The sequence below is a fragment of the Eriocheir sinensis genome, chromosome 51 (assembly GCF_024679095.1).
Source record: "Eriocheir sinensis breed Jianghai 21 chromosome 51, ASM2467909v1, whole genome shotgun sequence".
In the NCBI taxonomy this organism is placed as follows: domain Eukaryota; kingdom Metazoa; phylum Arthropoda; class Malacostraca; order Decapoda; family Varunidae; genus Eriocheir; species Eriocheir sinensis.
The window spans coordinates 12243021-12267736 of NC_066559.1; the positions used below are offsets into that span (position 1 = coordinate 12243021).

General features: G+C 41.5%; 1 protein-coding gene across 5 annotated transcripts in view; it reads right to left on the reverse strand.

The window, feature by feature from the left end:
* Positions 1 to 24716, reverse strand: part of LOC126982751 (dynactin subunit 1-like) — a 145763-nt gene that overhangs the window by 27803 nt on the left and 93244 nt on the right. For all 5 annotated transcript variants that reach the window (XM_050835075.1, XM_050835079.1, XM_050835076.1 and 2 more), the window contains 7 exons: positions 21468 to 21658; positions 19447 to 19584; positions 16783 to 16968; positions 14951 to 15194; positions 11738 to 11931; positions 5391 to 5663; positions 4841 to 4979 (listed from right to left, as the gene is read on the reverse strand). In XM_050835075.1, the coding sequence (XP_050691032.1) occupies positions 4841 to 4979; positions 5391 to 5663; positions 11738 to 11931; positions 14951 to 15194; positions 16783 to 16968; positions 19447 to 19584; positions 21468 to 21658 (1365 nt within the window). The remainder of the gene's footprint in view (positions 1 to 4840; positions 4980 to 5390; positions 5664 to 11737; positions 11932 to 14950; positions 15195 to 16782; positions 16969 to 19446; positions 19585 to 21467; positions 21659 to 24716) is intronic.

The following is a 24716-nucleotide window of genomic DNA, read 5'->3' on the forward strand; positions in this document are numbered from 1 at the left end:
TTAGAATTCAAATAGTCAAAGAATTTTACATAGTTGGTAGAGTTAGGTGAAAGATAAACAGCACAGATGTATTTAGTAATAGAATGACAGTGAAGTCTTAACCAGATGGTGGAAAATTCAGAAGAGTCAAGGGCGTGGGCACGAGACCAGGTGCTGTTGTTGTGCACGTGGCGCAACATCCAGCTTTGGATTGAAATTTAGGATAGAGATAGTAGGAGGGAACAGAGTAGAGATTGCTGTCAGTAGCCTCAGAAACCTGTGTTTCAGTAAGGAAGAGAAGGTGAGGTTTAGAGGAGGAGATGATGTTCCACAGAATGAAAATTAGGCGAAGACCATGAATGTTGCAGAAATTGAGAAGAAAGAGGTTCGAGGAGTTATCAAGACACCTCTCGGGTCGGCAGCCAGAAGAATTTGTGGTCCCCCCCCCAGGCGGGGACTCCGAGGCATTGCTTAATTGAGCCATTTTGAATTTTGAATTTTGGAAAAAGGTGTATATGTTATGTGAATGTAGTGTGGTGTGGATAAAGAGAGGATCTGTCTTTAGAGAGCATGCTGAACTACTCTCCGGTGTTGGTGAGACAATAGGGAAACGGTTAGTGAGGACATGGGAAGGGTCTTTGGAGGGCTTCAGCTCCCTTCTCACCTCCCATTAAGAAACATGATCCCTGCTGTTACAGGGTCAAATGGCAAAAAATAAATACAGACTTCAACTTTTCTGAAGTTGACTTTTTTCTTCTCGATTTCATCTGCTTTAAACAACTACTGTATTTTGCGGCATATAACGATCTCCGGCATATACCGCCCACCCTAAACTTTAAGACAACAATTCTGGAAAAAAATATTCAGTGTTTAACCCGGTAGCTGCGGGGATCATGTTTCTTAATGGTCCCTCTAAGCGAGAAAAATGAGAAAAAATCACCCCTCACACAAACCATTTCATAATATATATCAAAGCATTTGTTATCAGTTTATGCATCATCTATTTTTTGGGGGTTATATCATGGCACAAATTTGGCCCGTCACTACTACACGGTAAAGCCCCAAATTTGGCCCGTCACTACTACACGGTAAAGCCCCAAATTTGGCCCGTCGCTGCTACCGGGTTAAAATGCTCAGAAATATTTACGGTTAAATGGCGCAAGGTTTTTCCCTGGTGCTCACCTACATACTTCCCTTACTTTCTTCTCCCTCTCTGTCCCTGTATTTTTCTATTCATTTCTCTCTTCTTTTCCTTTCCCCTCCCTAACAGTTTTTCTCTTAATCCCTTTTCCTTTCACTCACACCTTTTCTCTCTTCCTTTTTCCTCACCTTATCTCTCTCTCTCTCTCTCTCTCTCTCTCTCTCTCTCTCTCTCTCTCTCTCTCTCTCTCTCTCTCTCTCTCTCTCTCTCTCTCTCTCTCTCTTCTTTTCCCACCCCATCTCCTCCACTCATTTCCCATTCCCTCCTTTCTCACACACCCTTATTTATAGCCTTATCTCTCACTCTATCATTCTCTTCCTCCCTTTCTCCTTCCCCATTAGATTATATGAAAACACACACACACACACACACACACACACACACACACAAGAAAAAGACCTGGGAGTGATCATAACAGACAAGTTATCCTTTGGAAAACATATAGACCGGATAACTGGGGAAACATACAATCTTCTTAGAAACATAAAAGCAGCATTTACATATTTAGATGAAGAAATGGTGAAGAAACTAATAACATCAATGATACGTCCAAGACTGGAATATGCAGCATTAGTGTGGTCACCTAGACTGAAGAATGAAATTAGAAAGTTGGAAAGAATGCAAAGAGCAGCGACTAAATTACCAGAAACTCTGAGAGAACATACTTATGAAGAAAGACTGGAGAAATTGGGACTAACAACACTGGAGAGAAGAAGAAAGAGAGGGGACCTAATAGCATTGTACAGGATACAAGAGGGATTGGAGATTTTGGACAGGGAAGACCTAGTGGTAAGTGACAGAAGTGTGACAAGAGGCAATGGTAAGAAATTGAAGAAGAGCGACTGTAGGAGAGACATCAAGAAATACAGTTTTCCATACAGAAGCATAACAACACGGAACGGACTTGACGAGGAGACTGTGTGTGCAAAAAGATTCATGAATTTAAAGCCAAACTGGATAATAAGTGTTATGGAGACGGGACAGCACGAGCCTAATACGGCTCTTATCCTGTATTATATTTCACAACAAGGTAAATATACACACACACACACACACACACACACACACACACACACACACACACACACACACACACCTGGTTTAGAAGAATGAGTTGAGAGAGAAGCTGGCAAAATATGAAAGTATGGTGAAGGAAGGACTATTTTGGGGGGTTTAAATCATGGCACAAATTTGGCCCGTCGCTGCTACACGGTAAAGCCACAAATTTGGCCCGTCGCTGCTACCGGGTTAATGACCTTGACCATCTCTTTTTCTACATTTTCCTTCTCCTCTTTTAGTTGCTTCTCAATTACTTGCTTAAAGTCTATATTAGCTTTTTTGTGCTCTACCTTCCAAGTCTTCATTTCACCCACCACTTCCTCCTTAACTCACTTTTCCTCCTTGTCCATTATCACTTTCAGGTTTTCCTTTTCCTTTTAATGAAAACCTGAAAGTGATAATGGACAAGGAGGAAAAGTGAGTTAAGGAGGAAGTGGGTGAAAATGAAGACTTGAGGTAGAGTACAAAAAAAGCTATATATAGACTTAAGCAAGTAATTGAGAAGTAAACTAAAAGAGGAAAAGAAAAGAAAAGAGATGGTCAAGGTCATTAACCCGGTAGCAGCGACGGGCCAAATTTGTGGCTTTACCGTGTAGCAGCGACGGCCAAATTTGTGCCATGATATAAACCCCCCAAAATAGATGATACATAATCTGATCACAAATGCTTTGATATATATTATGAAAAGGTTTGTGTGAGGGGTGATTTTTTCTCATTTTTCTCGCTTGGAGACCCCATTAAGAAACATGATCCTCGCTGCTACCAGGTTAAAAAGAATGAAGATTTAGTAAGAGATGTAGCAGATAAGAAAAGAAGTGTAATAATATTCGGAATGAAAGAGAAGTACATTACTTATAAACCTAAAAGGGAGAAGGAAGAGCTAAAGTCAGTGAAAGATCTACTGAAAAACTTAAATGATGATGAAATTCAAGACCTGGAGAATGAGGTACAAGAAATCTACAGGATGGGTCCTTACATAGAGGCCAGTTTAAGCTAAGACTTAACCCCTTGACTGCAGTTCTGAGAGTTGAGGCCAAAGAGGGCATAGAAAACATTGTTATGAAGAATTTTAATAACAGGCATAAAGGAGTCAGAGGGGGGATGAGTAGGAGGAATATGCCCAGAATTGTTCAGGGTGGAGTTCTTACAAAAAGTTTGAGCGAAGTGTTCAGCCTTAGAGATAGATGAGATGGCAGTGGTGCCGTCAGGGCTAAGGAGAGGAGGGAAAGAGGAAGAAGTGAAATTGGAGGATATATTTTTGGCTAGGTGCCAGAAGTCATGGGAAGAATTAGAAAAAGCAAGGTTTTGGCATTTTCTATTTATGAAAGAGCTTTTAGTAAGTTGAAGAATAGATTTGGCATGGTTCCAGGCAGAAATATAAAGATAATGGTTAGCAGGAGTGCGAAGGCTGTGGTACCTTTTGTGAGCTGCCTCTCTATCTTTGATAACACGAGAACAAGCATGATTAAACCAAGGCTTTTTAGCATGAGGAGTAGAGAAAGAACGTGGAATGTATGCCTCCATTCCAGAGACAATCACCTCTGTGATGCGCTGGGCACACACAGAGGGGTCTCTCTCCTGGAAGCAGTAATCATTCCACGGGAAATCGGAAAAGTACATCCTCAGGTCGTCCCACCGAGTTGAAGCAAAATGCCAGAAACATAGCCTCTTCGGTGGGTCCAGAGGGTGTACAGGAGCAATAGGACAGGATACAGAAATAAAGTTGTGATCGGAGGAGCCCAACGGAGAGAACAGTTTGGCAGAGTAAGTAGAAGGCTTAGAGGTAAGGAAGAGGTCTAGTATGTTGGGGCGGTCTCCAGGACGGTCGGGAATACGTGTAAGGTGCTGAACCAACTGCTCTAGGTCGTTGAGGAGAGCAAAGTTGTAGGCTTGTTCACCAGGCTGGTCAGTGAAAGAGGATGAAAGCCAAAGCTGGTGGTGAACATTAAAATCTCCCAAGATGGAGATTTCAGCGAAGGGAGAGTGGGTCAAGATGTGCTCCACTTTAGAGTTCAAGTAGTCAAGGAATTTTACAAAGTTAGCAGAGTTAGGTGAGAGATAAACAGCACATATGTATTTAGTAATAGTATGACAATGAAGTCTTAGCCAGATGGTGGAAAATTCAGAAGAGTCAAGGTCGTGGGCACGAGAGCAAGTGATGTTGTTGCGCACGTAGGCGCAACATCCAGCTTTGGATTGAAATTCAGGATAGAGATAGAAGGAAGGAACAGAGTAGAGATTGCTGTCAGCAGCCTCAGAGACCTGTGTTTCGGTGAGGAAGAGAAGGTGAGGTTTAGAGGAGGAGAGATGGTGTTCCACAGAATGGAAATTAGAACTAAGACCACGAATGTTGTAGAAATTGATAAGGAGGAGGTTTGAGGAGTTATCAGGACACCTCTCAATTCGGCAGCCAGAAGGGGAGTCCTCCCTGGGGGAATTTAAATAAAATAAATTCAAATAAAATTTAAAGAAAATCATTATACCGACTCTGACTCCAGGCAAAAGTAGCCAACTCCTTGACTCCTGACTCTGACTCTGCATCCCTGCTTATTATAATTACATACTCTCAGCTCGGCTTTGATGATACACTGCTTTTCTTACCTGTGAGTGGTGAAGATTTGGAAAGAGCATCATAAAGTGTCTTTTTGTTTAGTGCTTTCAACTTCTCCCGCAGCTCTCCCTTCTCTGTTTCAAGGCTTTCTATGTCACTCTGAAGGTGATCCATTGTCTCGTCATATTCCTGCCAGTAGGAACAGGAAGCCACAAAGGAGGAGAAAAGCAATGAATTATTCAGGTTAATTTCAGAAGATCGTAGGGATATAGATTTTATTTTATTCAAAACTTATTAAAACTTTTAAGTGCTCTTATTCCTTTAATGAGCATGGTTTTACTTCATATCATATATAATACTAACATTTACTAACTAGTCCTAAGAAAATAAATTGCAACATTTGAAAAATCTAATTCAACTTATCTACAATGTTTGTTTTATTTAGAGGAGGAGTGGAGGAAGGACGGAAAGAGAGGCTGGAAAGAAGAGGAGAAAAATCTGGAAAGGGAAGACTGAGGTGAAATTCATACTAATAAAAAAAAAGGAAGACCAAATACAGGAAGAGCAAAGGACTCTAACAAAATAAGCAGCAGAGCTCACCTTCTCTTTGCGGCGCAGCATCATGAGTGTGTCATCTAGTTTCCTCTGTAGTTTCTCAATGGTGAGGTCTGCATCACGGCTAGCAGTAGAAAGCTTCTTTTCAGCCAGGTCCCTCCGAACTGTCATTTCGCTTAGCTCCTCATTTTTAGCCTTGAGAGCAAGTTTCAAATCTTTGAGATCCTGCTCACGATTCTCTAACTTGTATTTGAGGTGCTCTGTGTCCTTCATTTCATTCTTGAGGGTTTGTGCTCGAAGGGCCACTGGTGGAGTGGTCTGAAAGTAGAGTGTGAAGTAATTGAATGAAACAAAATGAAGTCAATGATGCTCATCATGCTATAAGTTTCTTGGTTTACCACTTCCACAATGACAAAATGTATAACAGATAAAAAATCTATTAGTACATAATATGTTTGAAATACAGTAAAGTCATGAATCTCGATCAATCTCATCTTGATATTTCGCATCTCGATTGCACCATCAAGAACCCACGAATCACATATCTCCATCAAATTACTGGAATCTCGATCGCTGATTTTTTCGATTGCTCTCCCACCTTTTGAAACAGAAGAGATGGAAGAAAAGAAAGAAGTCTTATACAACATGTGGAAAATAAGAATTAGCAAACTGAAAAGCCTAAACCCATAATAAACACAGCCACACACACACAAGCCCTAATAAAAATACCGCTTAGGTGGCGCCATAGCTGGGCACGATAACAGAAAACCTTATTCCCGATACCCGATAACTGATAATGGAAAACCTTATTGGTGATAACCGATATTCATTGACTGGAGACACAAATATAGGCGATAACCGATAACCAATACCCGATATAAATCCACAATTCTGATACTAGCTAGCGATAAGTCCAATAGGCGAAAACGATACTATATTGATATTTCAAATAAAAAACATAGATGAATTCAGTTTCATTATCTGTATCTTAGAAAATTTACAAAACCTGAAAACCACACGTTGACATGTACATATGGACGGTAATACTAGAAATGCCTGAACCGGTGTTGTGTTATTTGGCGTCCCCACCGTCAATAGCTGGCGCTTTTGTTTACTAACACTGGTTTCTCGTGAACTGGCCCATCACTATTTATTCAGTTATTCTTACTTATCACCATTAACACTTTAACAGTCACTTCAGTAAAGAAGCACTGAAGCACTGGGAACCGGAACACTGGCACTCACTCCGTCACTTGAGATGCAGCTGAGAGGCCACGCGCCACGCCGCCACGTGATAACACAAGCCGCTGATCTGCTTGCGTTCTTTACAATGGGATCACAAATTTGAGGCAGTGAATAATCATTTTTTGGGCAAAGTTAAATGATTTTTCTCTTTGATATATTGATTTTTTTAGTCTAACATAAAAAAATAACCTAGTGTTTTAATGTTGATGATCTAAGTATGAAATCTCTTCACCGATGATATTTCATACTCCGAAGTTTTTTCATGCAACACCGGGCGCCTGGGCCACGCATGCGCAGTAGGGAGGAGACAACGTTTTTTTTCTGAGAGGCTGAAAAAAATAGCGATTATCGCTACTTTGGTTACAAAAGTAACGAAGATACCGATATATATATATATATATATATATATATATATATATATATATATATATATATATATATATATATATATATATATATATATATATACAGGTAACTCTCGATTTACGTGATGAAATAACGGGGTCCAAAATCCAAATAAATGTTTAATTTACGTTTTTTCTTATACGGGATATTTCATGGAGTGGCCACCAGATGTCTCACGCAACTGGACTCACGGCGCTAAGTCCACAGCTGAGCTCAGTTCTTCCTGCGCCATTTGAACAACAATACAGTACCCACGCTTACTCAACAACAATAACACCCTCGCTGCTGTGGAGTGGCCACCAGATGTCTCACGCAACTGGACTCACACGCACATCTGAGCTCAGTTCTTCCCGCGCCACTTGAACAACAATAAAGTAACCATGCTGCCACGCTACTCAACAATAGGGTGGGCACTGGGTAGTACCGTACCAGTACTGGTACTAACGGTACCAACTATCTGATGCAGTACCGGCACCAGACTCCTCGGTACCGATACCAATACTAGCCAGTCGCTCATGATGTCCTCATTTCTTCCTCACAGTGAGGCTGAGACTGAGTGCCTGAGTGGATATTTCGTGATATGGATATTCTCTCTCTCTCTCTCTCTCTCTCTCTCTCTCTCTCTCTCTCTCTCTCTCTCTCTCTCTCTCTCTCTCTCTCTCTCTCCACTGAATGAAGTGAATATTTATTTTCGATAGAAACCCACCTCTTGTTTGATTTACATTGTTTTGATTTACGACCTCTTCAAGGACACAATACTCGCGTAAATCGAGCTATATATATATATATATATATATATATATATATATATATATATATATATATATATATATATATATATATATATATATAGGGCTAATATGAGAATATAGGTTCAAAGCCTCGCATACTCATTAGCATATTAGGAACCTTAAAAAGCATGTAAATAATGGTATATGGGCGGTCAGCCACATTTTTTAACTTAGTTTCCAATGTAATAAACTGCTTTTTCGAGTTCTTTGGAGGCATAATAACAACTACAGCAACAACAATAGCCCACAGGCTAGCTTGCACACAGCACAGACACAGCTTGTGAGAGCAATGGCTGCTTTAGGCGTACTGATGAAGAGAACACGTGAGCCGTCTCACAGAGTAGAGTTGCCAGATTGCGCCATTGTTTATTTCCCTTCCTTCGGGAAGTGAGTAACAGCAAGTTCATTATTTGGTAGGAAATGGATGTTAGCGAGGTCGGAACATGAAATGAATGAAAAAAACTTTTCTCTTACTACGAGTCAAGTCACCGCTCCACATGCTCCACCCCCAAGGGGAGGAGGAGGAAGGAGGTGCATATGAGGTGGTTCGCATATCCCAAGTTAGCATATCAGGCGACCCCTGTATATATATATATATATATATATATATATATATATATATATATATATATATATATATATATATATATATATATATATATATATATATATAAGTAGCGGATGGCCAATAACCTGATTTTGTTATCAGCAGTAAAGTATCGCGATAACTTATCGCGATAACGCCCAACAATGGGTGGCACCGATACAACGGCTATGTCACCGACACTCATCATCATCATCATCAGCCATCCGTCAGCTGTTCAAACCCAGCATGTGGTCAAGATTGTTTGGCTACCTGGATCCCATTCACCATGTTTCCCGTGGCCAATGGAAAGGCCCAGGGGGTGGGTAAGAGCGAGAATGGGAGTCAAGGACCACAACAAGGTGTGAAAAAACCTGGAAGTGAGAAACGCAAATATCGTAATGGCAAAAAAAACTGATAAAAAAAATTGAGATAGGTTAGTTGGCAAGGTGTTGGTTCTTTGTTTTGTCTTTCTCGCTGCCCAGTCCGAAAGGGAAGAAATCAGAGACACGGTGTATAAAGAAACTAACGAGAGAGAGAGAGTGTGTGCCCACGACCTTGACTCTTCTGAATTTTCCACCATCTGGCTAAGACTTCATTGTCACTCTATTGCTAAATACATCTGTGCTGTTTATCTCTCACCTAACTCTACCAACTATGTAAAATTCTTTGACTATTTGAATTCTAAAGTGGAGCACATCTTGACCCACTCTCCCTTCGCTGAAATCTCCATCCTAGGAGATTTCAATGTTCACCACCAGCTTTGGCTTTCATCCTCTTTCACTGACCATCCTGGTGAACAAGCCTACAACTTTGCTATCCTCAACGACCTAGAGCAGTTGGTCCAGCACCCTACACGTATTCCCGACCGTCTTGGAGATCGGCCAAACATTCTAGACCTCTTCCTTACCTCAAACCCTTCTGCTTATTCTGTCAAACTGTTCTCTCCGTTGGGCTCCTCCGATCACAATCTTATTTCTGCATCCTGTCCTATCGCTCCTGTACACCCTCTGGACCTACCGAAGAGGCGATGCTTCTGGCATTTTGCTTCAGCTCGGTGGGACGACCTGAGGATGTACTTTTCCGATTTCCCGTGGAATGATTACTGCTTCCAGGATAGAGACCCCTCTGTGTGTGCTCAGCGCATCACAGAGGTGATTGTCTCTGGAATGGAGGCATACATTCCTCGTTCTTTCTCTACTCCTCACGCTAAAAAGCCTTGGTTTAATCACGCTTGTTCTCGTGCTGTCAATGATAGAGAGGTAGCTCACAAAAGGTACCAGAGCCTTCAAACTAATGCTAATTATGAACTTTACATTTCTGCCCGAAATCGTGCCAAATCTATTCTCCGACTAACCAAAAATTCTTTCATTAATAGAAAATGTCAAAACCTTGCTTTCTCTAACTCTTCCCGTGACTTCTGGCATCTAGCCAAAAACATCTCCTCCAACTTCACTTCTTCATCTTTCCTTCCACTCCTCAGTCCTGACGGCAACACTGCCGTCTCATCTATCTCTAAGGCTGAACTCTTCTCTCAAACTTTTTCTAAAAACTCCACTCTGGACGATTCTGGGCATATTCCTCCTACTCATCCCCCCTCTGACTCCTTTATGCCTGTTATAAAGATTCTTCAAAATGATGTTTTCTACGCCCTCTCTGGCCTCAATCCTCAGAAGGCTTATGGACCTGATGGAGTGCCTCCTATTGTCCTTAAAAACTGTGCCTCCGTGCTGTCACCCTGCCTGGTCAAACTCTTTCGCCTCTGCCTGTCAACATCTACCTTTCCTTCTTGCTGGAAGTATGCCTTCATACAGCCTGTGCCTAAGAAGGGTGACCGCTCCAATCCCTCAAACTAACGTCCTATAGCTTTACTTTCTTGTCTATCTAAAGCTTTTGAATCAATCCTTAACCGGAAGATTCAAAAGCACCTTTCCACTTCTGACCTTCTATCTGATCGCCAGTATGGGTTCCGCAAGGGGCGTTCTACTGGTGATCTCCTATTCTTAACTGGCTCTTGGTCATCCTCTCTTAGCCGTTTGGTGAAACTTTTGCTATTGCGCTGGACATATCAAAAGCTTTTGATAGGGTCTGGCACAAATCTTTGCTTTCTAAAATACCCTCCTACGGTTTCTATCCTTCTCTCTGTACCTTTATCTCCAGTTTCCTTTCTGACCGTTCTATTTCTGCCGTGGTAGACGGTCACTGTTCTTCCCCTAAATCTATTAACAGTGGTGTCCCACAGGGTTCTGTCCTATCTCCCACTCTGTTTCTGTTGTTCATTGATGATCTTCTTTCCAAAACGAACTGTCCTATCCATTCCTACGCCGATGATTCCACTCTGCATTACTCAACTTCTTTTAATAGAAGACCCACCCTTCAGGAACTTAACGACTCAAGGCTGGAGGCTGCAGAACGCTTAGCCTCAGATCTTACTATTATTTCCGATTGGGGTAAGAAGAACCTGGTGTCCTTCAACGCCTCAAAAACACAGTTTCTCCACCTATCCACTCGACACAATCTTCCAAACAACTATCCCCTATTCTTTGACAACACCCAGCTATCACCTTCCTCAACACTAAACATCCTCGGTCTATCCTTAACTCAAAATCTCAACTGGAAACTTCATATCTCATCTCTTACTAAATCAGCTTCCTCGAGGCTGGGCGTTCTGTACCGTCTCCGCCAGTTCTTCTCCCCTGCACAGTTGCTGTCCATATACAGGGGCCTTGTCCGCCCTCGTATGGAGTATGCATCTCATGTGTGGGGGGGCTCCACTCACACAGCTCTCCTGGACAGAGTGGAGGCTAAGGCTCTTCGTCTCATCAGCTCTCCTCCTCATACTGATAGTCTTCTACCTCTTAAATTCTGCCGCAATGTTGCCTCTCTTTCTATCTTCTATCGATATTTCCAAGCTGACTGCTCTTCTGAACTTGCTAACTGCATGCCTGCCCCTCCCTGGCCCCGCTGCACTCGACTTTCTACTCATGCTCATCCCTATACTGTCCAAACCCTGATGGAAGAGTGAACCAGCATCTTCACTCTTTCATCCCTCACGCTGGTAAACTCTGGAACAATCTCCCTTCAGCTGTATTTCCTCCAGCCTACGACTCTTTATATATATATATATATATATATATATATATATATATATATATATATATATATATATATATATATATATATATATATATATATATATATATATATATATATACACACCTAAACATGTATGCATGCACATTTGGCCCTTGCTGCCTCCAGTTCATTGGCCCCAAGACCCCCAGTTGAAAACGAAATCCATGGATGTAAAAATCCCTTATAGAATATGAAGTAGTATATGCATACACCTTACATATCCATACACTTACCCGCTCTTCTACTGTCCCATCAAAGTCATACTCTCCCTTCTCAAGTGCAGAGGTGATTCGGGAGAGTTCACTAAGGGTTCGCTGAATTGAGAGCTTGATGGACTCAGGACCTAAGTCCTCCCCACCATAGATGAGGTCTGTTGCTTGATGGGTCAATTCCTTCAACTTTTCTCCTGTTATGCCACCTTCTGGATCTGTGAATTAGTAATAGCAGTAGTGGTAAAATTATGAAGTGGTGGTAGAGATTCAAAATTTCTCAACATCTTCAATAGGAACAGAAGGTAGTAAAAGGAAAAGAAAATATGACTTCTTAGAGAATTGTAAAGCACTGAAATGTCACTAATAATATTGTTAAAATATGAAAAGATAGATGGTCTTCTGAGTAGGCACTAAATTTTTCCACGACTAATGCTGCCACGCAGCCTAGGCTTAGCTAGCAGGCAGTAGCATGTTTACATGTTACTGGCTGCTACGCGTGCTACTGGATGGTACTGGATACTACTGGAATGCTATGGCTGCTTGTCAGAGTGTCTGGCTGCAGTCATGATTCTAGTGGTTGTGGTGGAAATGAAAAAAGTATTCTGGCATTAATTCTTCTTCATTATTTTATTTCTGCTATCAGAGAGGATAGACCAGAATCTTGATTATTAGCCAAACAGCAAGCGGAGTTGTGTGCAGTGACTGAATAAGGGCAACAGCAGCTTGATTGCTTCACACTCAACATCTCACATTATTTCAAACTGGCCAGGCAATGACAACAGTTTCCACATCCTAATATGTCATGCTCACATGACATTGTCATGTAGAAATTTGTTGACCACTTACAAGACAACCTACATTAATCAATAAGTGTCATAAAGCATACCATCAACCATACCATACCATATAAAACTCACTTTTTTTCTTCAAAAAAGAGGATTTGAAAAATCACTTTGCGTCCTATGATCCGATGGTTAGGTTTTGGTAGGCCTAGGGGTTATCGTTACTGGTACAAAATCAACACGCAAAACACCTCCGTTAGACACAATAGTTCCCATATGTCCCCAGAATGAAATATACCGTATTTTGCAGACTATAACGAGCACTTTTTTGACTCAGAAAATGCCAAAAAGTACCCTTGTGCAGTATACGCTGAAGGTACAAATTTTGATTGATTTAAATAATGAATAGTGTGATGCAATGGAAAAGGAAAGTGTGAATAAGCAGAAGAGAGGAGGAGGACATGTGCAGCGATAAAACCACACAGGCCACAAGAAGAAAACGTACCACGTGTGGCGCGGACACATGGCGCAGCGTGAACACGGAAGAAAGGAAGGGAGGAAGGAAGGAAGGAAGGAAGGAGGGAGAGAGGGAGTGATCAGGAAGCAAAGGTCAAATGGCGTTATATTCTCTCTCTCTCTCTCTCTCTCTCTCTCGTGTCTACATTATAATATTCATAATAATAATGACAGTAATAATAGTAATATTAATAATAATGATGAGTCAAGTAAATCATCGTTTCATGTACGACCTATATTGTGATACCTGGGAAGAAATTTAGATACAGTTAACTCTCGATTTACGCGAGTTTGGTTTACATGTTTTTGAAATAACGGTGGGTCCAAAATCCAAATAAATGTTTAATTTACATGTTTTTTTCACTTATATGTGATATTTTACGGAGTGCCCACCAGATGTCTCACGAAACTGGACTCACACGGCACTGCGGCCACACAGCTGAGCCCAGTTCTTCCTGCGTGCCACTTGAACAACAATACAGTACCCACGCTGTCATGCTACTCAACAACAACAACACCCTCGCTGCTGTGCTACCACGAGGGGAAGGGCAGCTAAAGGAGGAGCCACGAGAGGGAGAGGAGTCAGAGTGATACAGTAGGCAATAAAGGTACAAACTTGTCTCTTGTTTGATTTACATTGTTTTTGATTTACGCCACATTTTCAAGTACACAATACTTGCGTGAACTGAATTACCTGTAATTCTAGCAGAACTGAGCCATAACGCAAAATACACGTCCTCACATATCTCACGTGCAGCTCTAGGACACAAAATACACGTCATTGAGTAAAAGGGCTTAAGTTTTTCAACATGAATCCATAATCTCGGAGTGTCTTGTGTGTCTTATCAATGCCAAATAATTTGTAATAGGTTATTGGGATGTGGCAACATGCTTCCAGTGACTGTGTGGGTAGAGCATAGGAGGTGACCAAAGAGGCTGGCCAAATACTGAGAGGGCAATGGAAATATCGTCACCCTCATAAAATAATCGGCTAAGTCATTTTTCAGCGATTTCCAGGTTTTTGTCTACATCAAATTTTTTAACACGTGACGCACGTTTTTGTAAAGTTGCCTTCGTCATTCAGGATTTGAGTGTTCTAGAATTGGCCTTTTCATTTCTGCCTAAATCTTAAGCCAAATGAGATAATGACAGTTCTTTTCTTATTTCCTGTAAAGTAGAAAATAATGACTTAGGCGGTTTGTTTATGAAGGTGACAATATGCTTCCTGGACTTAGGCAGAGCGATGATGGTGTGGTGCAGGGTAGGGTAGGTGAACAGAATAGCAGGAATGCAGCAACTGGCTCCGTAATGGCCCAAGAAAACCTACAAACACCTAAAATTATCATTCGCATTTCTACTAGACTAAATTCAAATGATTCATGGATACATCTGTGCATATGTATATCCATGAAAATTTAAGTTGCCAAAGTTAAGGGAATACTGTATAAACAATTTTGTATTCACTTTGGTATAGGTAGGTGGTGGCTGAGTGGTAGCGTGCTGGGCCCACATTCATCGTGTGATGGATGACGCGGGTTCGAATCCCCACGCTACCACCTCAGATTTTTCAGTCACCGCCGAGTGGCTTAAAACTACCCACATGCTGTCCTGAAGACCACCCATCAACCCAGACTCTAGATGAAACCGTCCAAGTGAATCAAGAAGGAGTTCCGGGGGGCAGCATGAGCCAAGAGAAGAGGGCGCCACTATAAACATTTGCCTGTGCCATGACAGGCTGGGGGCAACTACCATCCAGGCCCCTCAAGAAAGCCTTAGGCGCTACACACACACACACACACACACACACACACACACACACACACACACACACACAAAAAAAAAAAAAAAAAAAAAATAAAAAACCTTTGGGTCCTAAGAACATATCCTTTTGATGAGTTGCAAATTACAAGGAAGCAAGTGTGAAATATGGACACACCTGCCAAGAGGGAAGTCTGCTGCAGGAGGCCACGTGTGAGGTGTCTCATGGCTCGGGCAGCATTGTTTGTGTGGGTGGTGGTGGCAATGAGTGTGTCCTGCACCTCCTGGGGATAGCTGAGGGGACCAACAGAGCCATCCTGGGGCATGCGTCGCCTCACTCTTTTCACCGTTGCATTAATTTCCTTCCCAGCAGTAACCACCTCCTGGCACATCATGGCTACCTCACAGTCTCCATGTTGTGGCTGTGAATAAAGAGGAAAGTCGAAGAGATTGGTGATGTGCAAAAAAAGGGAATTGTGATGGGATGAGAGGAAACTGGAACAGGAGTTAACAGGAAAACAGGGAAAGACACAGGGTTGCTTGATTTAAATGAAGTTGATCTGAATCACTAACTTAAATTGTGATTGAAAAAAAAAAAAATAAATAAATAAAATAAATAAATAAATAAATAAACAAATAAATCAAGATTTAAATTATATGATTTTTTTTTTCAAATATCATCAATTAAAGTTTTGCTCTTATTACAGGGCAACAATATAGAGGGAAAACAAAAACAAAATAAACACCCTCTACCTTTCATATCAATATTTTCCCAAGCAACTTCTCAAATATTCACGAGTTAGCCGGGGCATTTTCACTCAGATACACCTGGTTCATCTAGTGTCCTGGGGCATAACCAGATGTTGACTGCCCTGCTGACAGTATCTTGCTGAGACAGTGATAGTTTTAAAAGTATTTTACAACATAAACCACATTATCTTTTATGTTACCAGTTTCCAAACCATTTAGAATGTATGCTCTGCAACCATAGGTTAGGCTTCACTTCATTTGCCTGTTGTGATTTTTTTTCTCATCTTGTTGACATTGCCTGCATAATCTGTCACAACACACCCAACCTGGCAGCCAAGATCTTCTTTGCACTTCTGAATTGATATTCAGCAGAATGAGGTTGGCCACTTGTGTCTGTTGTGTCTACTATAGTCTTTTCATTTGGGCAAGGCCACTCACGGTAGCTTAGTCCCAGCGACTCCACTTCCCCCTTCTGGCTGGGTGGCTCCGAGCAGGATGATGTAACCTACTTGTCATGTTAAGTAGTCAACATAAAATGGTAAGTAGTAATAATAAAATGTTAAGTAGTCAACATAAAATGCATACCTAACACCTAACTGCTAATTAGCAGTTTGTGTTAGATATGCATTTTATGTTGACTACTTAACATGACAAGTAGATTACATCATCCTGCTCAGAGCTACCCAGCCAGAAGGGTGAGGTGGAGTCGCTGGGACTAAGCAACCGTGAGTGGCCTTGCCCAAATGATAACTACAGATATACATAGCCATCTGAAGTTGAAATGTTAACACATATTATCGGCTCATCTTGAATGCTAGACCCTCCATCTAATGAGACATTGTTTCATTCATAAGCTCTATGGTACATTTTCCACATTCTTTATCATGAATCATGGGTAGGTAGAAAAGTTGGAAAGTTTGGTTTAGTCAGCGCAACATCTGTGGTCATATGCCGGAGAGAGGCAGAAGAGGAAGGAAGTATAGGAGAAGGGAACAGATCCCAGGAGACGGGGCACAACCCCCGATTAATACCTGGTACCCATTTTTCCACTTTGCCTGGGAATTGAACCCGGGCTCTCTCGGTTGTGAGCCGAGTGTGCTAACCTCTGCACCAAAAAGCCCCTGCTAGTTTTCTGAGGTTGAGTGAGTCATTAGGCAAAAAGTATCACTGAACACACAAATAAAAGGCTATAAGTGTGATATAATTTAAATTACATATTAGCTTTATCCTATTACTTGTATCTCCCTGCATAAAACTTACATGTACAAGAGCAAGGATGGTAGATGCACAAGTCATTGCAGCATCAGCACCAGCAGAAAGAACTCTGGCAGTATCACACAGATAAGTAGTCTGGTCCATCTTCTCAGACAGCAAGTGAGCTGGGTAGACTGTAGCAAAGTAACCAACCGTCTTCTCAAGAGCATCTAGTGGAACATTCTCATCCAACTGGTGGGGAAAAAGGGAGAAAAGTGTGACCAAAATATACCACAAAAGGTAAATGAAGATCTACATAGTCAATCTAATTATAATACTAAGAACTTACAAGATTATGTGCAAGATCCAATAAATACCTTGAAAGTGCAAAAATGAAATGAATAAAATGAGACTTTTGAAGCAACATCAGTTAATTAACCACATTTTACAAAGAATATGTAAATCCTGTTTGACAGCCCTATTTAAGGATTCATATCTCATGCAGTCTTGACTGCCATATGGCAATCTGGTACCATTCCTCCTGACTGGTAGAGGGGGTTGGTCGTCCCTATCTGGAAAGGGAAAGGGGACCGACAGGACTGCAACAACTACTGTGGTATTACACTACCCAGTGTGCCAGGCAAATTGCTTGCCCATCTATTGCTGATATGAATTCACAGCCAGCTGCTGAAGCTGCAGAGACCTGAACAGTCAGGGTTCACGGTTGGAAAGTCAACAACTGATCGTACCCAAGTGCTATGCGTACTGGTACATTCTAATTGGGCCTGAAATTCAGACAATAGGTTTGCATTATGGCAAGGGGATTTAATGTGAGGTAAGTGCAATGCAAACTCATTCTGTTTCCTTTCTGGGTTTTCAAAGGTGTTTTTAATAATTTCACTACATCCTCATAACTATCATCCTCAAGACAGAGTCCATCTATGAGTTTCTTAGCATTACCCTTTAACCCGTCCGCTGCGATTGGCACGGATTTGGCTTTCACTGGTAGCCTGGTAACATATATTCCCAGGTCTTTCTCTGCCTCTGTGGTGGATAGTGGAGTGTTTCCCATGTGGTATTGGTATACTGGATATTCCCTCCCAAGGTGCATGATTTTACATTTTTCTTCATTGAATAGTATCAGCCACTTTTTGTTCCACTCCTGTAGCTTGGTGATGTCTTCTTGTAGGAAATCTGCAGTCAAGGGGTTAATGCTTCCTTCAGATAGTTGGGTTTATTTACAGGACACAGTTCTGACCTATGTAGTATCAACACTAGCGGAGAAACTATCCCAAAAGGAGCCCCATTCTGAAAATTTCCCATCGAACTCTGGGAATTTAATTTAGGGTAGATCCAAAATTTGTTTAAAGATCACTGAAGGTTTGAGCTCCTCAACCAAGGATGAATTAATTTGAGTTAAGAGTGAAAGGAAACTATCTCTCAGTGTAGCCTTTCCTATGAAGACTTTATTAAATTCTTTATCATTCTGTATTTCATCAAAAAGGGAATCATATAATGGGCTCAAAGCTGTTAACTGGTTTTCTAACTGGTGACTGGGTTATAAGTCCTTCCCAGGTTGGATTTTGATAATTTTTTACAGCAAAGGAAGCAGCTCAAGGGCAAAAAATGATTGAAAAAAAAAGCCTGCTAATTACTGCCCCTCATCATCCTCCTTGTCTGCTGCTGTTCAGAGAAGCTGAATTTGCATGGGCTACAGCTCCGACTCTCACCACCATTCGTTAAATACACCCCACATTACTCTTGTTTGTTTGCCTCCCACCCTTGGGGACCAGTTACCTTATTCCGGGCCACTGCAGGGCAGTGGAGGAAAGAACGTGGCTCTCTTGCTCTAACTTTACCACCCTTACAGCTGGTTAACTCTTGCAAGAGGGATTTGGACAGTATAGGGATGAGCTAGAGTAAAGAGCTGAGTGTAGCGGAGCCACGGGAGGAGGGAGGCATGCAGCTAGCAAGTTCTAAGGAGCAGTCAGCATGAAAATATCGATAACAGACAGGAGATAAAACACTGTGGTGGAATTTTAAAAAAAGAAGACTGTCAATGAGAGGAGGGGAGTTTATGAGACTAACCATAAGCCACTGTTTATAATCATCTTAATTCCCAACAATCAAAAAAGAGATAACTTTCATTTCTTGAGCAACAACCAATTCTTTATGATCCCTGACACAGCATAATAATGACGATGAAACTGACTGTAAAAAAAAAATATTACTATAGAGTATTCAAAGTTATGACATGTTTTATGGAAGTAAATCCTCTTCCAAGAGTAAAACTATAGCTGGAGATACATGAAGTGATAAACGGAGAATCCTAAACTTAGTATTCAGTTTTCTCCTTTGTTTGCAATGGGTGCTTAGCCTCTTTTGCTGTACACAAGGTTCCAGGTACCCATTTAATGACCAGCCCAAAGGAGAAAATGAACAGTTGTAAGGGCTATGCACCGAATGTTCAGCCAGGATTCAAACCCAGAGCCAAGGATTCATAGCTAGGTGTGCTAGCCAATAGACCACAGAGGCAGTAGCAGAACATGAAAATAATGTTGATTATTTTATAGAACAATAAGTTTATCCCTTTCTCTGTCTTCATTCCTAATTCTCCAGGCCAAGTCAATAGTGAAAGTCAAAACTGTGAATAAATCTTAAAAGAGGCAAGGTCAAATTAAAATATGAGTAGAAAGGAGAAAGATATATATAAAAGAATACAACAAATACCTGATCTTTCCTGAGCAGGTCCACATAAAAGTCCAGGTTACGTTCATGGGAGGCCATCTCTAGGTAAAGTGTGCCGAGTCGCAGGAATACTTCAACCCCACAGGTGCCCAACACATGCTGGTACTGGTGCAGCAGTGCCTGAGAATGGTAGAGTAATGGAAGATATATGAAGGATGTCACGTGTGAAGGAAAGGTTATGGGTGACCTAAGCCCCATCGAACATGTCTGGGCAAATATGGTTAATTCATGGGATCCAGCTGTAGAGCGCACTCCACAGAACCTCATGGAACACGTGAAAAGATCTTGGGAGACCCACCAGAGGATGTCTGAGATAATAAAAAAAATGGTGACCTCCATGCCTGACTGCTTGGTGGAGGTGACTGATAGGAGTGTAACTCTATTAACAGATTTTGAGTATATGTAACAATTCATTAACCTTTGTAAAGCAATTATTGTTAAGAATACATCTACAAATGGTCAGTGTTTGATGTTCATTTCCTTGACGTATAAAATAAATGCTTAATATTTAGCCTAATAATAATGATGATTATACTACTACTACTACTACTACTACTAAGACTACTACAACAACTACAACCATTACTATTACTACAACAACTACTACTACTACTAACAATAATAATAAAATAATAATAATAATAATAATAATAATAATAATAATAAATATCTCCATTAATGATTAAATCAATAAAAATGGTTGATTTTCTCTCTCTCTCTCTCTCTCTCTCTCTCTCTCTCTCTCTCTCTCTCTCTCTCTCTCTCTCTCTCTCTCTCTCTCTCTCTCTCTCTCTCTCTCTCTCTCTCTCTCTCTCTCTCCACCTGGAAACTAAGGCCCGCTTTCACAGTCATTTTGCTTGTTTTGATTGTTACCAATGGCGGCAATCACTGCTATAGTATTTCCACGTAAAACTGGCCGATGGGGTAGTGGCGGCTGCGGGGTTAGCCTAGCCCCGCACCTTGCCACACACTCTCAACACCTCTCGCTTCCTCTGCAGCCAGCACTACCCCATAGGCCAATTTCACGTGAAAAATTATAGCGTCAATCCCCGCCATTGGTAACGATCAAAACAAAGTGACTGTGAAAGCGGCCCTAGATGGCAGTCAACTCTTCCTTGGAAAGAGGTGTGAGAAAGGGAGAGGAGAGGCATTGCCACATTCCCCTGAGAGAGCAAGAGGCTGGGTTTGGGTGGTCTGATCATGATAACACATAAATAAATGGTTTGGAATAAAAAATGCTTCAGTAGAAAAAAAGAATAAATAAAGAGGACAACTTTCAAATCAGATGGCTGACCTTCCACAAAATGGCCACAGCATTTGCACACCAAGCTGTCAAGATCCTAACAATGACCCTCAACACAATAACAAAAGGGTTTCAAATGATATATTGATTTCAGAATAAAAAGGAATGCAACCCTGATTCCTTTCCTGTCATTCATTGGTTAGGCGGTGGCTGAGTGGTAGCGTGCTGGGCCCACATTAATGGACGACGCGAGTTCGAATCCCCACGCTACCACCTCGGATTTTTCAGTCACCGCCGAGTGGCTTAAAACTACCCACATGCTGTCCTGAAGACCACCCATCAACCCGGATTCTAGAGGAAACCGTCCAAGTGAATCAAGAATGAGTTCCGGGGGGCAGCATGAGCCAAGAGAAGATGGCGCCACTATAACTACCTGCCTGTGCCAATACGGGCTGGGGCCGAATACCATCCAGGCCCCTCAAGCTCCTAACAATGACCCTCAACACAATAACAAAAGGGTTTCAAATGATATAATGATTTCAGAATAAAAAGGATTGCAACCCTGATTCCTTTCCTGTCATTCATTGTCAAAGGAACCACTTCAAACTGAGTAGACTGAAAATTTCAAGTAATGGGAGAGAAAATTTGTCATTCAATAAAAGGGAAAGAATTGATTGTCTACCTAATAAAATGCTCTGTAACTAAAACTACAATTATGAGCCCCAGACCTCCCCATTCATTAACAAATAAAGCCTCAAACCTGCAAGAAGTACAGCAGTTGAAGAAGACGGGCTGAGAAAGCAAACTGATCGATGGCATGAGACTTCAGCACGGCAGGACGGGTGATACTCTCAGGAGCTGGATACTTGTCCCTGACACCCCCAACTACTATTTCTGCCTTTGAGATCATGCGGGCCACCAGCAACAGGACCAGCACGGCATCATGATCACCTGCAAGGGGATATCACATCAACAATTACAGAATGAACAGATGTGTAGGCATGCTAACATATAATTTATGTGAAGCAACATAAGCAGATCTTATTTCGTTTTTATTAGAGTCTTTAAATCAAGGATTAATGGGATTCAGTGCAAACTCATTTCATATTCTTTCAACAAATTATTCCTGTACAGACACAAGAATATGTGTATGGCTGCTAAGATAACAGTTCACCGAGCAAATCTCATTACAATAGGTATAGTTGGGGGTATACGATATAACCCCGGACCTAGGGGAGCCAGTAGCCAAGTGGTTAGCGTGCCGGCACCGTGTCTTGGACATGGGTGCTTGGTGGTGTTGTAGCAGCACACTTGGCTCACAACCAAGACAGCCGGGGTTAGAATCCCAGGCGGAGCAGAGATATTTACATAGATTTACATAGATTTATGTAGATTTATGTAGATTTACATGGAAAATCAGACCACACAGACCTAATGGTCCAGCCTAGGTGATCTGTACTTAACCCGGTAGCAGCAATGGGCCATGTTTGTGGCTTTACCGTGTAGCAGCGATGGGCCAAATTTGTGCCATGATTTAAACCCCCCAAAATAGATGATACATAAACTGATCACAAATGCTTTGATATATATTATGAAATAGTTTGTAAGTGATGATTTTTTCTCATTTTTCTCGTTTAGAGGGACCATCAAGAAACATGATCCCCACTGCTACCGGGTTAAACCTAAGTGATTCTACATTAATCAGATAGTTCCAAAATATTGCATTTCTACTTTAGTTAATATTAAGTTGAAGGAAGTGTCAGTCGAGCTTGACTTTAAAGGAGTCAGTTGTGTTACACTGGACCAGTGAAGGTGGGAGCTTAATCCATTCTCACACATGGGATAAATGGGCAGTCTCCCTTGACCCGTGCCCCTCTCCACACGGCAGCAAGTGGGTACTAGGTCTGGGAAATTGAGGGTTGAGTGGTGCAATTTTTGTGTATAAATAGTATCAGGGACTAGTAGCTCTGGCTTGAACCTTGGAACCCTATCTCTCATCTCTTGCAAGTTTACCCTCCAAGTTAGGCTACATGTATTTTTAATTAGCCAGAAATGGGGGCAATTCGACTATATAGCCTTTATAATACAATTTTCTTTGGAACCTACTGTGTAAATTTCTTACATCTTTTTACAATAAAGGAAACAGAAAAAAAGTTTTGTTTAGTCGGCGCAACATCTGTGGTCATATGCTGGAGAGAGACAGAAGGGGAAGGAATTATAGGAGAAGGGAACAGATCCCAGGAGACGGGACACAACCCCCGATTAATACCTGGTACCCATTCACTGCTGGGTGGACAGGGGCGTAGGGTATCGGAAAAGCCGCCCAAAGTTTTCCACTCCACCCAGGAATCGAACCTGGGCTCTCTCGGTTGTGAGCCGAGTGTGCTAACCACTGCACCACGAAGCCCCCATAAAGGAAACAGCTCAAGGGCAACAAACAAAAAATAAAAAGTCAGCCTGCTACGTGCTGATCCTGCATAAACAAACGGAAGACATGGTGGCTAAAAGAGAGTTCATTTTCAGATGGAAAGGTGTCTTGATGTTCCCCTCTTGAAGGAAGGCAAGTTATAGGCAGAAGGCAATAGGCACACCTAACATCACCGTAGCCGATCCAGGATTCAGTACGTTTCCTAACTAGTAGAAGATAATGTTATAATTGTATTTTGTAAAGAATCCTCATAACCAAAAACTAACTAAAATTATGGGTATTTTTTTTCTTGAACAGAACATTGAATAAACAACAGAACAATAATATGAAAATACATATAGCACCGTTGCCAGATTGTTGTATTCAGAGCATAGTATTTACCGGTTTCTGATGCCTAACTATTGCCAAGAAACATCAGGATCTAACTCTTTTTCCTTAATGGAGCCCAGAAGACGGTTTAGGGGTAGGAAGTCGGGAAATATAATCGGCTGAGTATGACAATCTGGCAACGTTTAGGCTGTAGCTCCGAGGCCCGAGCCAGCCTATATGCCATTTCGCGGGTATCAGATACCATAAACAGCATATTTTTGCTACGCAAAGCAAATGATGCCACTTATTGTGACTTTGTGAGCTTTCATATTTATCTGTGTATATTTCATGGTGGCAAAACTTTCATTACCTGTTTAATTTTTACTAGTGACACTAATATGTGACTGTTTTTCACAATAGAATTTCACTCAAACAAGTGAATCAGACACCACAGAAATATTACCAGTGTGTGTAAGAATGAATACAAAGATAAGCACATACTTTGATTTAACTCTAGGATGTTTCGTGGATCATTAATAAATAAAAACAAAATATCCGGCTAAGCTACTCTTTAGCCCACTACCTTTAATGGCCCCCCAAAAACAGTCCCTTCGCCAAGTTTGTGCCCCACATTTGGTGATGTTAGGTACGCCTGTTGGGGGGGGGGGGAAGAGAGAGAGAGAGAGAGAGAGAGGGCATGAGTGTGTGGGAGTGTCAAAGTTTGTTTAGTGACCCCTTGAATGGTGTCCGTGCCACTGTTCTCCCCGCTAGTGCTGCAGGCGCGTACATTTCAGAAATATACTACCCAGCCTAAGCCTTACTTAACCGTGTAGCAGCGACGGGCTAAATTTGTGGCTTTACCGTGTAGCAGTGACGGGTCAAATTTGTGCCATGATATAAACCCCCCAAAATAAATGATACATAATCTGATCACAGATGCTTTGATTTATATTATGAAATGGTTTGTGTGAGTGATATTTTTTCTCATTTTTCTCGCTTAAAGGGACCATTAAGAAACATGATCCTCGCTGCTACCGGGTTAAAGCTGAACACTTCAGTGACTGAATATGTAGTAACAGTACTTTATAAATGTTAAATGATGATCTAGTCAAGAAAAATGGGCATTGTAAGGTAGCATTAATAATTATAAATGTTAAATTTATCATCGGCGCAAGGCGATAGTCTTTTCCTGTTTGTAAAGAAGAGCATCCCACGGCAGAGACCAGTGTGTTGTGCCACCATATCCAGACCTGCCCTTCACTGTTATTACTG